This window comes from Acipenser ruthenus, chromosome 44 (genome assembly GCF_902713425.1).
Source record: "Acipenser ruthenus chromosome 44, fAciRut3.2 maternal haplotype, whole genome shotgun sequence".
Classification (NCBI taxonomy): Eukaryota; Metazoa; Chordata; class Actinopteri; order Acipenseriformes; family Acipenseridae; genus Acipenser; species Acipenser ruthenus.
The window spans coordinates 974,161-988,705 of NC_081232.1; the positions used below are offsets into that span (position 1 = coordinate 974,161).

General features: G+C 42.5%; 5 protein-coding genes across 5 annotated transcripts; 3 read left to right on the top strand and 2 right to left on the bottom strand.

The window, feature by feature from the left end:
- Positions 1-1,576: 1,576 nt before the first annotated feature.
- LOC117398936 (uncharacterized) lies at positions 1,577-10,705 on the top strand. The gene is made up of 4 exons (XM_059012225.1): positions 1,577-1,973; positions 3,120-3,361; positions 4,605-4,767; positions 10,251-10,705. The coding sequence occupies exons 1-4, from the start codon at positions 1,592-1,594 to the stop codon at positions 10,643-10,645; spliced, it is 1,182 nt and encodes a 393-aa protein (XP_058868208.1). The 5' UTR covers positions 1,577-1,591; the 3' UTR covers positions 10,646-10,705.
- On the top strand, positions 3,097-3,610 carry LOC117398952 (histone H3). Its single transcript, XM_034914500.2, has one exon. It carries the CDS (start codon positions 3,149-3,151, stop codon positions 3,557-3,559), a length of 411 nt encoding a protein of 136 aa, XP_034770391.2. The 5' UTR covers positions 3,097-3,148; the 3' UTR covers positions 3,560-3,610.
- LOC117398914 (histone H1-like) lies at positions 3,847-5,358 on the bottom strand. Its single transcript, XM_033998017.3, has 2 exons — positions 5,303-5,358; positions 3,847-4,791 (listed from the first exon to the last, which is right to left on the bottom strand). The coding sequence occupies exons 1-2, from the start codon at positions 5,349-5,351 to the stop codon at positions 4,172-4,174; spliced, it is 669 nt and encodes a 222-aa protein (XP_033853908.3). The 5' UTR covers positions 5,352-5,358; the 3' UTR covers positions 3,847-4,171.
- A 1,052-nt stretch (positions 10,706-11,757) lies between the features above and the next one.
- LOC117398899 (histone H3) lies at positions 11,758-12,266 on the top strand. The gene has a single exon (XM_059012437.1). The coding sequence runs from the start codon at positions 11,807-11,809 to the stop codon at positions 12,215-12,217; it is 411 nt and encodes a 136-aa protein (XP_058868420.1). The 5' UTR covers positions 11,758-11,806; the 3' UTR covers positions 12,218-12,266.
- A 233-nt stretch (positions 12,267-12,499) lies between these two features.
- Positions 12,500-13,517, bottom strand: LOC117398913 (histone H1-like). The gene has a single exon (XM_033998016.3). The coding sequence runs from the start codon at positions 13,429-13,431 to the stop codon at positions 12,814-12,816; it is 618 nt and encodes a 205-aa protein (XP_033853907.2). The 5' UTR covers positions 13,432-13,517; the 3' UTR covers positions 12,500-12,813.
- Positions 13,518-14,545: the final 1,028 nt, after the last annotated feature.

Here is a 14,545-nt window from a genome sequence, read left to right on the forward strand (position 1 = left end):
AATGTTGTTGAAGCTGACACCCTGGGATCCTTCAAGAAGCTGCTTGATGAGATTCTGGGATCAATAAGCTACTAACAACCAAACGGGCAAGATGGGCTGAATGGCCTCCTCTCGTTTGTAAACGTTCTTATGTTCTTATATAATATGTATGCTTGTACCTGTTACAAAAGATGCATATTGGTTATGTTAACCTGTAATTTCCAGGTAAATATAGGCATACGGTATTATAGACTCTGAATAGAATAAAATGGTTCTGCAATACACCTTTGTTTTTAAGACTCAGCTATTTAATTTACTTCTCAAAGACTGCACTGCAAAAGGGGTGATTTATTTCAATTCAGGGAATCCAAGTGTGACAGCTATTACTTTACAGTAGAAGCTTAAACTACATTTTCATGTCCTGTTCTTGCCCAGGAAGGGAATGGAAAGTGTTCATACATTCTTAATTTTCTCATCCTGATATTCTAGAGGGTCCTGCAAAGATAACAGCCTCCTGAACTCCATCACTGCACTGCGTACCATTCTACACTGCAGCAGAAAACACACGCTGTTGGCTGACCAGTTTGTTTAAGTAAAGGCAGTGTCAGCAGCCATCATGCACAGAAGCTGCAGAAAATACACCGATCAGGAAACTCGTTCCTCTTGTGGTTTTAAATAACGTTTTCTTTTTTTATTTGTTTGATTCATTTTTTAAACTACTCACTACCAGGGTTGAGTACATCTGCATTCACATGTGAAGCAAATACTTGTAAATCTTACAAATGCAGAGAGGGTGTAGGGAGAGTCACTAGGGATTGGAGGCAGGAGGGGCAGTGTGCTGAAGAACAAGGGTCTTGAAATGACTTACATTATAAGTGCATTGAAACAGTCAAGTGTGCCCCCATGTGTCTATAACGAGTACTACACGCTGAGTTGAACGCTTTATTATTATTATTATTATTATTATTATTATTATTATTATTATTATTATTATTATTATTATTATTATTATTATTAATTTCTTAGCAGACGCCCTTATCCAGGCCGACTTACAAACATTTTTTTTTAAATAAACATAAGAATGTAAGCTTTTTCCATCAAACACTAGTGTATGTCTGACAACCTGACGTTATAGGAAGGATATTTATAGCAAAGGGCAAACTGATATCATTGCAGGTATATATACCATTACACAATGCAAACAAACCGGACTGTCAACAATATCCGCTTTCTGGTTAACTGAAGTGCACAGAACTCTAAACTGTGGACTAAAACCTAGGAATTATAACTAAACTCGAACATGACTGGGGCAGTGTGGTATTAAACACTTCTAAACGGTCACATTTTGTTACACTGTGTTCCAATTTAAAAATGAGCGCCAAGAGGAAACAAAAGACAAACAGCAGCAGAACAGCGCCAAACCAGAAACAGCGGGCAGGGAAAACAGCCAATCAGAGACAGGCAAATAAAATTCTGCCCGCCCTCATCCACTGTGACGTCTATAACATTATAAGAAGTTTTGCACCGTTTAGTCCAATCACGAATGAGTCGGTGTGTATAAAAGAGCAGGAGAGCAGACGAGCACTTATTGTTATTCTAAATTACAGTGAAGATGTCTGGAAGAGGAAAGACCGGTGGTAAAGCCCGTGCTAAGGCAAAGACTCGCTCCTCCAGGGCAGGGCTGCAGTTCCCAGTCGGCCGTGTCCACAGGCTGCTGCGGAAGGGAAACTATGCCCAGCGTGTCGGCGCTGGAGCCCCGGTCTATCTGGCCGCTGTGCTCGAGTACCTGACTGCTGAAATCCTGGAACTGGCCGGGAACGCCGCCCGGGACAACAAGAAAACCAGAATCATCCCGCGTCACCTGCAGCTCGCTGTCCGCAACGACGAGGAGCTCAACAAGCTGATGGGAGGCGTCACCATCGCTCAGGGCGGAGTGCTGCCCAACATCCAGGCCGTGCTGCTGCCCAAGAAAACAGAGAAGCCAGCCAAGAAGTAAATCACTCGGACGCCGCTTTTAAGATCTTCTAAAACCCCAAAGGCTCTTTTAAGAGCCACCCACTTTTTCTATGAAAGCGCATCGAATCTGTTTCTTGTATGAACAATACTAAACAGTCAGAATTGCAGCAATTAATAGTGTGTGTGTGTGTGTGTGTGTGTGGTAGTGCAGCGTTACCATGTATCTGTTCGGAACGATATCAAACACAGGCTTTTCCACAGCGAGTGTTGCTGATATTCCCCACATCAATGCCACGTTCCTGAGCAGGAAACTGCGACACAATAATAATGTACTGGTTTAGTTTGCTTCCCATAGAGTTACATTCAAATACACTTCCAGGTGACGAGTGTAATTACTTAATCTGTTTCTGTTCAGTCCATGTGCGAGTAATACCAAGTCATGAATTGCAACAATGAATACTTTCTGGGAGTAGTACAGCGTTACAGTATCTCTTTATCGCTACATCAAACACATACCCGCCGCAGTGTACAGCGCGTGTTGCTGACATTCCCACATAATCACCACGTTCCTTACAAGGAGACAGTACGATACAATATCAATTTAGAGGTTTGCTTTGTCTCCGATCGAGCTACGTTGAATTATGCTTCCAGTTTGAAATGCACCCCCTCGTGTTTTAGTTTTTATTGCTGGTATATACACTCGATCTAAGTTCCAGAAGTGGCCGATCAGGATATTTTTTTTTATTTTTTTATTAAGTATGATTGTATATATGTTTTAATGGGGCTCTTTTCTTTAGGGTTAAGGGTACATGTTTGGATTATTTCTGTGTGTTTATTATCTATTTTCTCTCGCCATAAATAAGTATTGCTTGTCTATTATTGAGGGTTTTTTCGTTTTCGTTTTAAAAACAGCCTGCTTAGTTTGAATGGAATGTATTTCTTAATACGGGGGATTAGTAATATGCTCCTGAATGACTACATTTATTAAAAAAGGCGCCAACAGCTCTGAAACAATGACTGCTTAACAGAATGCGCGCAGAATTCAAATGTTCCAATCAATCATTGAGAATCTGGAATATAACCAATGAGGAAAATAAACCCGCCCTAATGTGTCACAGCCTATCAGAGCAGCTCAGTTCCTCTATATAGTCTCTGGTGTCGGCTGCGTGTATTACTTTGTACAGTTTTTCATACTGTGTACAAGAGTTTGAAGATGGCACGAACCAAGCAGACCGCTCGTAAGTCCACCGGTGGAAAGGCTCCCAGGAAGCAGCTCGCTACCAAGGCTGCCCGAAAGAGCGCTCCCGCTACCGGCGGCGTGAAGAAACCTCACCGCTACAGGCCTGGGACTGTGGCTCTGAGGGAGATCCGCCGCTATCAGAAATCCACCGAGCTGCTGATCCGCAAACTGCCCTTCCAGCGGCTGGTCAGAGAAATCGCTCAGGATTTCAAGACCGACCTGCGCTTCCAGAGCTCCGCTGTGATGGCGCTGCAAGAGGCTAGCGAGGCTTACCTGGTCGGGCTCTTTGAGGACACCAACCTGTGTGCCATTCACGCCAAGAGAGTCACCATCATGCCCAAAGACATCCAGCTGGCCCGCCGCATCCGTGGAGAACGCGCTTAAACTGCTAAACCCTTAAAACTGTGAAACCCAAAGGCTCTTTTCAGAGCCACCCACTTCTCTGAAAGTGTTACATTCCATTAGCTTTAAACACATGTAGTTGTACTGTGTACGTTAGTTGCGTATTGGTTTTGCATTTCGCAATTGTAACATGTTATCAATGTATTATGAAAGTGTTTCGCTTTTTTCCCCCAACATTCTATTCCTTAAGAACTATCAAATACTGGTTGGTTGATATTTACATAAGAAGAGCGGCTACTTAAACAAAAACAAGGATCTGACATCAGATATATTATTATTAATATTATTATTATTTATTTCTTAGCAGACGCTCTTATCCAGGTCGACTTACAATTGTTACAAGATATCACATTATTTTTACACACAATGCAAAACAATAAAGCGGTCCACGTTAATTCATAACAATTTCATCGTGATTACGCATAATCAGGTAGCGAATGGTTTACTCTAATATTACACTATTAAACCGCGTGCTAAAACATCGAATGAGTGTCACGTTTATTATGTATATAAGGAAAATCTGCTCTCTTTAGAAAGATGTGTTGGCTCTGAAAAGAGCCTTTGGGTTCATTGTTACATCGTTGCTTTAACCGCTCACTTCTTTTTAGGAGCCGCCTTCTTCGCTGCGGGTTTAGCTGCCTTGGTCACCTTTTTAGGTTTAGGCGCTGCCTTCGCTTTCTTCGGGCTCTTCTTTACGACCTTTTTAGGCTTGGCAGCCGCTTTTTTCGGGCTCTTGGGCGCCTTCTTTACAGCTTTCGGTTTCTTCGCTTTCGTGGGAGTCTTCTTGGGTGTCGCTGCTTTCTTTGCCGAAACCTTTTTCGTTGTTTTCTTGACAACCGCTTTCTTTGCCGCTGGTTTCTTGGGAGCTGCCTTCTTCTTGGCCGCCTTCTCCTTGGCTTCAGCCGCCTGTTTATTGAGCTTGAAGGAGCCCGAGGCGCCGGTGCCCTTGGTCTGTAGCAGGGTCTCCTTGGTCACCAGGCTCTTGAGGGCTCTATTGACGAGGGAGTTGTTCTTCTCCACATCGTAGCCGCCGGCCTGCAGGATCTTCTTGAGCGCCGCCACGGACAGCCCGCTGCGCTCCTTGGAGGCAGACACAGCCTTGACGATGAGCTCCGACACGCTGGGACCCGATTTCTTGGGCTTGGCCGCGGTCTTCTTCTTGGGAGCTTTAGCCGGAGCAGGGGCGGCTGGTGCTGGAGCAGTTTCTGCCATTTCTAAGAGTTTTGAACACAAAGAAAACTATCAATAATACAAACGCGCAACACAGACCTTCTGTGTGTCAGAGAATGTGAGCAGAAAGGCGGAGAGCGGAAGTTATTGGCATGATGAGAACCGTGTAGACTCAACTAACTCACAGGCAACCCTCTCATTATGAAATCGTCCTGTCTTGTGTTTTCTACCCGCACAAAATATACAATTTGACAGTCAAATAGGAACAAATATACACATACAACCGAGCGGATCAAAAGAGAAAGGTTGTGTTTACAATATAACGTATTCTTTAACCAGGAACTTTACTGCATTTTTAATTGAGGTGACCAAAGCTGCACTATCCTCCAGCGAAACCAAACTGCTCGCTCAGTACTTCGCTATATTTTATTTATATACCATGACGAATTTAAGGTTTAAAGTAACTGTACGATTCGTTTCACGAACGAAAAGACTAGTCAAACACAACTTAATAAGTTCGAAGCGTGAGGTTCGTAAAACTGGACATTTAATCACCTTTATGTGAGGCGCGGTTAACACACTGCAGCACGCACTGCCGGAACATCCCATTGTAATCGATCGGGAGAATTACTTTATTGAATTGTTTTATTTCTCTTCATCCCTGACTCACACTTGTTCAAATAATTTAATTACCCTGGCTTCACCACAGCATTCTCTGAGTATTTTAAATATTTTAGTGGTGGCGTATTTATTAAATTGGTTTAAAAGGCATATCATATGCAGACAGGCTAAAATAATTGAATCTATGCAGTCTTGAACAAAGAAGACTACACGGCGATCTGTTTCAAGCATTCAAAATCCTAAAAGGTCGACCCAAGGGACTTTTTTTTACATGAAAAAAGAAACAAGGACCACGAAAGGAGATTAGATAAAAGGGCATTCATAACGGAAAATAGGAGCCACTTATTTTACACAGAGAATTATAGGAGAATTATTGAAGCTGACACCCTGGGGATTTCTTATTAGCATTTATTATTATTGGTTTCGATGACTTATCGTTGTATTTATACAGTTGATTGCACGGAGAATCTTGTGTTTGGTTCTTTTATGTATTTGATCCTTTATGCTTGTTTGCGGTGGTCATGTGTGTTTATATCTAGTAGATTTATTAGGACGCCCATAACCCTCTACACTAGCATTTGATATACACGTGTTCTGTATTTCTATCCTCCTATAATTGGTGAAACTATGTGCCTGGTACTTTATACTCCTTGGATAAAGGGATTTTAAAGCTTGGTGTATGCTATGCTTTTAGAGGATATTGTGATGTACCGTGTTTGTAGTGCCATTTCGTATTTGTGCATTATTATTAAAATGAGTTCAATAAAAGTTATTGTTGAATGTACTCTCTTGTCTGAGTTATTGAACCGCCACCCTCTCCCACATCCAGACCTTCCTGGAAATAAAGGCGGTGGGAGCGCAATCGCTACCCGAACCCGTACATCAGTGCTTGTAAACAAGCCGAGGTTTACCTCTGTCTTTTTGTGAGAACCAAAAATAAGTTGTCAGTTTCGTAATGTACTCTGTGTGTGTATAAACAAGGTTTCGCCTCTGCACAAATACAACTACGATACACACGAAAATAAGTAATCATTATGTAGAAAAAAAGTTAAACTTATTTTGAAGCGTTTAATGAATCTGCCCAGCTGCTGCTTTTGTCTTTGTAATGCATGTATTTAAAACAACTGAAAAAAAATAACAATTCAATAAATAAGTCCACATTCGCGTTGTTAATCAGCGACACTGTGCAGTGAATGCGCGTCAGCAGTTTCGTGCTTAACCCGCGCTCACAGACACGGCTCAGTGGTGGGCGGGTCTGATGTGAGCGCGCTCTTCTTTGCTGGCTGCTTTTTCAATCAGGTCCGGCCTGTGCGTATGTAATAGAACCTCAACCCAAGTATCAAGTATTGTGTTAATTTTGTAATACACAGCTACACGATGTCTGGAAGAGGCAAAGGCGGTAAAGGACTCGGGAAAGGAGGCGCCAAGCGTCATCGCAAAGTGCTCCGTGATAACATCCAGGGCATCACCAAGCCTGCTATCCGCCGCCTGGCTCGCCGCGGAGGAGTGAAGCGAATCTCCGGGCTGATCTATGAAGAGACCCGCGGGGTGTTGAAGGTGTTTCTGGAGAATGTGATCCGGGATGCCGTCACCTACACTGAGCACGCCAAGAGAAAGACCGTCACTGCTATGGATGTGGTGTATGCGCTGAAGCGCCAGGGTCGCACTCTGTACGGATTCGGAGGTTAAGGATTTTCATCGGCTACATTTGAACACAAAGGCTCTTTTCAGAGCCACCCACAGTATATATAAAAAGCTTAAATTCTTTTACAATTAATTGTGTGTAGTAAGGGGAAATGCTCTATTGGGTTAGAATGTTAATTGTATTTTTTATATATATATATATATATATACGTAAAATCTAGATTGCAATCAAATATACATACACATTTTCGAAGTTTTTTTTTGTTTATTTTGCATCCATGAAATACAAATGTATTAAGAAGCTCGTTTAATTATTTCATTATGTTGGTGTGAAGTGGGTAAGGAGGTATCGTTATAGAAACTTGAACAGGCTTAGGTAAAAACACGCTGCAGCTTCACAACAATTATAGAACCTGCTGATATCGCAGAAGTGGCAGTACGTTCACTGGAATGACTTTGTCCCCTGCAGTGTTAAGTGGGGATTGCATGTGGGGTTCTATAGCTGTTTGTCGTGGCCGAGTGGTTAACGCATTGATGCACAAGTCGGTTTTGGAGGGCCGGTGTCTCTGCAGGTTTCTATTCCAACTGCACCCTAAAGTAGTTTATTGAACCTTATTAGAAGCTTAATTGGTCTGATTAACTAATTCAGGGTATGGTTAGAACCAAAACCTGGAGGGACACCGGGCCTCCATGACCTGAGTCTTGTTGGGTTAAGGTGATGGACTTGGAATCCATTGGCATCTCCCCGCGAATGTTCGAATCCTGCCGGCAACATGTAATTATTTCTGTATTATTCCGTGCCGTTGTATAATCTCACTCAAACCATAGATAGGTATGTGTAGGTATGTTTTTCATGTGAGCACAATGTGAACCTGTGTTACTGAACCTCATCCAGAGGATACTCAGCTTAAAACAGGCACGGTGGTCTAAAAATAAAAAGCAATATTTTGGTTATTTGTACTTTATAAAACAGTTTGATTAAAGTGAGTTTTTCAAAGTACAAATAACCAAAATATTGCAATATATATACACACACACAGACACACACACACACACACACGCACACAGTGCCTTGCATAAGTATTCACCCCCCTTGGACTTTTCCACATTTTGTAGTGTTACAACTTGGAATTAAATTTGATTTAATTAGGATTTTTTGTCACTGATCTACACAAAATAGTCCATAATGTCGAAGTGGGGAAAGAAATCTACATATTTTTCAAAATTATTAACAAATAAAAAACTGAAAAGTCTTGATTGCATAAGTATTCACCCCCTTTGCTGTGACACCCCTAAATAAGCTCTGGTGCAACCAATTGCCTTCAGAAGTCACATAATTAGTTGAATGGAGTCCGCCTGTGTGGAAGGCCCCAGAGTTTGTTAGAGAGCATATCTAAACAAACAGCATCATGAAAACCAAGAAGCTATCAAAACAAGTCCGGGATAATGTTCTGGAGAAGCACCAATCAGGGTTGGGTTATAAAATAATATCCCAAACTTTGAACATCCCCCGGAGCACCGTTAAATCCATTATTAAAAAATGGAAAGAATATGGCACAACCGCGACTCTGCCTAGAGAAGGCCGTCCACCAAACTCAGTGACCAGGTAAGGAGGGCATTAGTTAGAGAATCAATCAAGAGGCCAATGGTAACTCTGAAGAAGCTGAAGAGATCCACAGCTGAGATGGGAGAAACCGTCAATAGGACAACTATAACCCGGACGCTCCACAAAGGGCTTTATGGAAGAGTGGCGAGAAGAAAGCCATGGCTGAAAAAAACCCTTATCATATCCCATTTGGATTTTGCCAAAAGGCATGTGGGAGACACAGCAAACATGTGGAAAAAGGTTCTCTGGTCTGATGAGACCAAAATTGAACTTTTTGGCCTTAGCGCAAAACACTATGTGTGGCGCAAAGCCAACACTGCTCATCACCCTGAGAACACCATCCCCACGGTGAAGCATGGTGGTGGCAGCATCATGTTATGTGGATGCTTTTCATCTGCAGGGACTGGGAAACTGGTCAAGATTGAGGGCAAGATGGATGGAGCCAAATACAGGGAAATTCTAGAAAACCTGTTTCAGTCTGCAAGAGACCTGGGACTGGGGCGGAGGTTCACCTTCCAGCAGGACAATGACCCTAAACACACAGTCAAAGCTGGAGTGGTATAAAAACAAGAACCTGAATGTCTTAGAATAGCCCAGTCAAAGCCCAGACCTCAATCCAATTGAGAATCTGTGGGAAGACTTGAAAATTGCTGTTCACCAACGGTGCCCATCCAACTTGACAGAGCTTGAGGAATTTTGCCAAGAAGAATGGGCAAAAATTGCAGGATCCAGATGTGCAAAGCTGGTAGAGACTTACCCAAAAAGACTCACAGCTGTAATTGCTGCCAGAGAAGAGAGAGAGAGAGAGAGAGAGAGAGGGAGGGAGAGAGTTAAAAGGGTGTACAATTTTTCCGAAGCATTCATATTTATTAATTTATTGTCATTTTTTCGATACAAATTATCCTCTGTAGTTTGTTTAAGTACATTATAAGTGCATTGAAACAGTCAAGTGTGCCCCCATGTGTCTATAACGAGTACTACACGCTGAGTTGAATGCTTTATTATTATATTATTATTATATTATTATTATTATTATTATTATTATTATTATTATTATTATTATTATTATTATTGTTTTTATTGTTTTTATTATTATTATAAACATAAGAATGTAAGCTTTTTCCATCAAACACTAGTGTATGTCTGACAACCTGACGTTATAGCAAGGATATTTATAGCAAAGGGCAAACTGATATCATTGCAGGTATATATACCATTACACAATGCAAACAAACCGGACTGTCAACAATGTCCGCTTTCTGGTTAACTGAAGTGCACAGAACTCTAAACTGTAAACTAAAACCTAGGAATTATAACTCAACTCGAACATGACTGGGGCAGTGTGGTATTAAACACTTCTAAACGGTCACATTTTGTTACACTGTGTTCCAATTTAAAAATGAGGCGCCAAGACGAAAACAAAAGACAAACAGCAGCAGAACAGCGCCAAACCAGAAACAGCGGGCAGGGAAAACAGCCAATCAGAGACAGGCAAATAAAATTCTGCCCGCCCTCATCCACTGTGACGTCTTTAACATTATAATAAGTTTTGCACCAAATTAGTCCAATCACGAATGAGTCGTTGTGTATAAAAGAGCAGGAGAGCAGACGCGCATTTATTGTTATTCTAAATTACAGTGAAGATGTCTGGAAGAGGAAAGACCGGTGGTAAAGCCCGTGCTAAGGCAAAGACTCGCTCCTCCAGGGCAGGACTGCAGTTCCCAGTCGGCCGTGTCCACAGGCTGCTGCGGAAGGGAAACTATGCCCAGCGTGTCGGCGCTGGAGCCCCGGTCTATCTGGCCGCTGTGCTCGAGTACCTGACTGCTGAAATCCTGGAACTGGCCGGGAACGCCGCCCGGGACAACAAGAAAACCAGAATCATCCCGCGTCACCTGCAGCTCGCTGTCCGCAACGACGAGGAGCTCAACAAGCTGATGGGAGGCGTCACCATCGCTCAGGGCGGAGTGCTGCCCAACATCCAGGCCGTGCTGCTGCCCAAGAAAACCGAGAAGCCAGCCAAGAAATAAATCACTCGGACGCCGCTTTTAAGATCTTCTAAAACCCCAAAGGCTCTTTTAAGAGCCACCCACTTTTTCTATGAAAGCGCATCGAATCTGTTTCTTGTATGAACAATACTAAACAGTCAGAATTGCAGCAATTAATAGTGTGTGTGTGTGTGGTAGTGCAGCGTTACCATGTATCTGTTCAGAACGATATCAAACACAGGCTTTTCAACAGCGAGTGTTGCTGATATTCCCCACATCAATGCCACGTTCCTGAGCAGGAAACTGCTACACGATAATAATGTACTGGTTTAGTTTGTTTCCCTTAGAGTTACATTCAAATACACTTCCAGGTGACGAATGTAATTATTTAATCTGTTTCTGTTCAGTCCATGTGCGAGTAATACCAAGTCATGAATTGCAACAATGAATACTTTCTGGGAGTAGTACAGCGTTACAGTATCTCTTTATCGCTACATCAAACACATACCCGCCGCAGTGTACAGCGCGTGTTGCTGACATTCCCACATAATCACCACGTTCCTTACAAGGAGACAGTACGATACAATATCAATTTAGAGGTTTGCTTTGTCTGATTGAGCTACGTTGAAATATGCTTCCATCTGGAAATGCACCCCCTCGTGTTTTAGTTTTTATTGCTGGTATATACACTCGATCTAAGTTCCAGAAGTGGCCGATCACGATATTTTTTTTTTTTTTTTATTAAGTATGATTGTATATATGTTTTAATGGGGCTCTTTTATTTAGGGTTAAGGGTACATGTTTGGATTATTTCTGTGTGTTTATTATCTATTTTCTCTCGCCATAAATAAGTATTGCTTGTCTATTATTGAGGGTTTTTTCGTTTTCGTTTTAAAAACAGCCTGCTTAGTTTGAATGGAATGTATTTCTTAATACGGGGGATTAGTAATATGTTCCTGAATGACTACATTCATTAAAAAAAGGCGCCAACAGCTCAGAAACAATGACTGCTTAACAGAATGCGCGCAGAATTCAAATGTTCTAATCAATCATTGAGAATCTGGAATATAACCAATGAGGAAAATAAACCCGCCCTAATGTGTCACAGCCTATCAGGACAGCTCAGTTCCTCTATATAGTCTCTGGTATCGGCTGCGTGTATTACTTTGTACAGTTTTTCATACTGTGTACAAGAGTTTGAAGATGGCACGAACCAAGCAGACCGCTCGTAAGTCCACTGGTGGAAAGGCTCCCAGGAAGCAGCTCGCTACCAAGGCTGCGCGAAAGAGCGCTCCAGCTACCGGCGGCGTGAAGAAACCTCATCGCTACAGACCTGGGACTGTGGCTCTGAGGGAGATCCGCCGCTATCAGAAATCCACCGAGCTGCTGATCCGCAAGCTGCCCTTCCAGCGGCTGGTCAGAGAAATCGCTCAAGATTTCAAGACCGACCTGCGCTTCCAGAGCTCTGCTGTGATGGCGCTGCAAGAGGCTAGCGAGGCTTACCTGGTCGGGCTCTTTGAGGACACCAACCTGTGTGCCATTCACGCCAAGAGAGTCACCATCATGCCCAAAGACATCCAGCTGGCCCGCCGCATCCGTGGAGAACGCGCTTAAACTGCAAAACCCTTAAAACAGTGAAAACCAAAGGCTCTTTTCAGAGCCACCCACTTCTCTGAAAGTGTTATATTCCAGTAGCTTTAAACACATGTAGTTTTACTGTGTACATTAATTACATATTGGTTTTGCATTTCGCAATTGTAACATGTTATCAATGTATTATGAAAGTGTTTCGCTTTTTTTCCCCCAACATTCTATTCCTTAAGAACTATCAAAAACTGGTTGGTTGATATTTACATAAGAAGAGCGGCTACTTAAACAAGGATCTGACATCAGATATATTATTATCATTATTTCTTTGCAGACGCCGTTATCCAGGGCGACTTAAAATTGTTACAAGATATCACATTATTTTTACATACAATGCAATACATTAAAGCGGTCCACGTTAACATTCATAACAATTTCATCGTGATTACGCTTAATCAGGTAGCGATTGGTCTACTCTAATATTACACTATTAAACCGCGTGCTAAAACATCGCAGGAGTGTCACGTTTATTATGTATATAAGGACAATCTGCTCTCTTTAGAAAGATGTGTTGGCTCTGAAAAGAGCCTTTGGGTTCATTGTTACATCGTCGCTTTAACTGCTCACTTCTTTTTAGGAGCCGCCTTCTTCGCTGCGGGTTTAGCTGCCTTGGTCACCTTTTTAGGTTTAGGCGCTGCCTTCGCTTTCTTCGGGCTCTTCTTTACGACCTTTTTAGGCTTGGCAGCCGCTTTCTTCGGGCTCTTGGGCGCCTTCTTTACAGCTTTCGGTTTCTTCGCTTTCGTAGGAGTCTTCTTGGGTGTCGCTGCTTTCTTTGCCGAAACGTTTTTCGTTGTTTTCTTGACAACCGCTTTCTTTGCCGCTGGTTTCTTGGGAGCTGCCTTCTTCTTGGCCGCCTTCTCCTTTGCTTCCGCCGCCTTTTTGTTGAGCTTGAAGGAGCCCGAGGCGCCGGTGCCCTTGGTCTGTAGCAGGGTCTCCTTGGTCACCAGGCTCTTGAGGGCTCTATTGACGAGGGAGTTGTTCTTCTCCACATCGTAGCCGCCGGCCTGCAGGATCTTCTTGAGCGCCGCCACGGACAGCCCGCTGCGCTCCTTGGAGGCAGACACAGCCTTGACGATCAGCTCCGACACGCTGGGACCCGATTTCTTGGGCTTTGCCGCGGTCTTCTTCTTGGGAGCTTTAGCCGGAGCAGGGGCGGCTGGTGCTGGAGCAGTTTCTGCCATTTCTAAGAGTGTTGAACACAAAGAAAACTATCAATAATACAGACGCGCAACACTGACCTTGTGTGTGTCAGAGAATGTGAACAGAAAGGCGGAGAGCGGAAGTTATTGGCATGATGAGAACCGTGTAGACTCAACTAACTCGCAGGCAACCCGCTCATTATGAAAGCGTCCTGTCTTGTGTTTTCTACCCGCACAAAATATACAATTTGACAGTGAAGTAGGAACAAATATACACATACAACCGAGCGGATCAAAAGAGAAGGGTTGTGTTTACAATATAACGTATTCTTTAACCAGGAACTTTACTGCATTTTTAATTGAGGTGACCAAAGCTGCACTATCCTCCAGCGAAACCAAACTGCTCGCTCAGTACTTCGCTATATTTTATTTATATACCATGACGAATTTAAGGTTTAAAGTAACTGTACGATTCGTTTCACGAACGAGAAGGCTAGTCAAACACAACTTAATAAGTTCGAAGCGTGAGGTTTGTAAAACTGGACAATTAATCACCTTCATGTGAGGCGCGGTTAACACACTGCAGCACGCACTGCCGGAACATCCCATTGTAATCGATTGGGAGAATTACTTTATTGGATTGTTTTATTTCTCTTTATCCCTGACTCACGCTTGTTGCAATAATTTAATTACCCTGGCTTTACCACAGCATTCTCTGAGTATTTTAAATATTTTAGTGGTGGCGTATTTATTAAATTGGTTTAAAAGGCATATCATATGCAGACAGGCTAAAATAATTGAATCTATACCGTCTTGAACAAAGAAGACTACACGGCGATCTGTTTCAAGCATTCAAAATCCTAAAAGGTCGACCCAAGGGACTTTTTTTACATGAAAAAAGAAAGAAGGACCACGAAAGAAGATTAGATAAAATGGCATTCATAACGGAAAATAGGAGCCACTTATTTTACACAGAGAATTATGGGAGAATTATTGAAGCTGACACCCTGGGGATTTCATATTAGCATTTATTATTATTGGTTTCAATGACTTATCGTTGTATTTATACAGTTGATTGCACGGAGAATCTTGTGTTTGGTTCTTTTATGTATTTGATCCTTTATGCTTGTTTGCGGTGGTCATGTGTGTTTATATC

Bases quoted from the DNA above. Each gene is read 5' to 3' on its own strand.
- LOC117398936 (XM_059012225.1), top strand. From the start codon at position 1,592: ATGTCTGGAAGAGGAAAGACCGGTGGTAAAGCCCGTGCTAAGGCAAAG. The intron at 1,974-3,119 runs AAATCACTCGGA...TACTTTGTACAG, and splicing joins AGAGAAGCCAGCCAAGAAGT to TTTTTCATACTGTGTACAAG. The intron at 4,768-10,250 runs GTGCTGGAGCAG...TGTTATTCTAAA, and splicing joins AGCCGGAGCAGGGGCGGCTG to TTACAGTGAAGATGTCTGGA.
- LOC117398952 (XM_034914500.2), top strand. From the start codon at position 3,149: ATGGCACGAACCAAGCAGACCGCTCGTAAGTCCACCGGTGGAAAGGCT.
- LOC117398914 (XM_033998017.3), bottom strand. From the start codon at position 5,351: ATGTTCCGGCAGTGCGTGCTGCAGTGTGTTAACCGCGCCTCACATAAA. The intron at 4,792-5,302 runs GTGATTAAATGT...CAAAACTCTTAG, and splicing joins TAACCGCGCCTCACATAAAG to AAATGGCAGAAACTGCTCCA.
- LOC117398899 (XM_059012437.1), top strand. From the start codon at position 11,807: ATGGCACGAACCAAGCAGACCGCTCGTAAGTCCACTGGTGGAAAGGCT.
- LOC117398913 (XM_033998016.3), bottom strand. From the start codon at position 13,431: ATGGCAGAAACTGCTCCAGCACCAGCCGCCCCTGCTCCGGCTAAAGCT.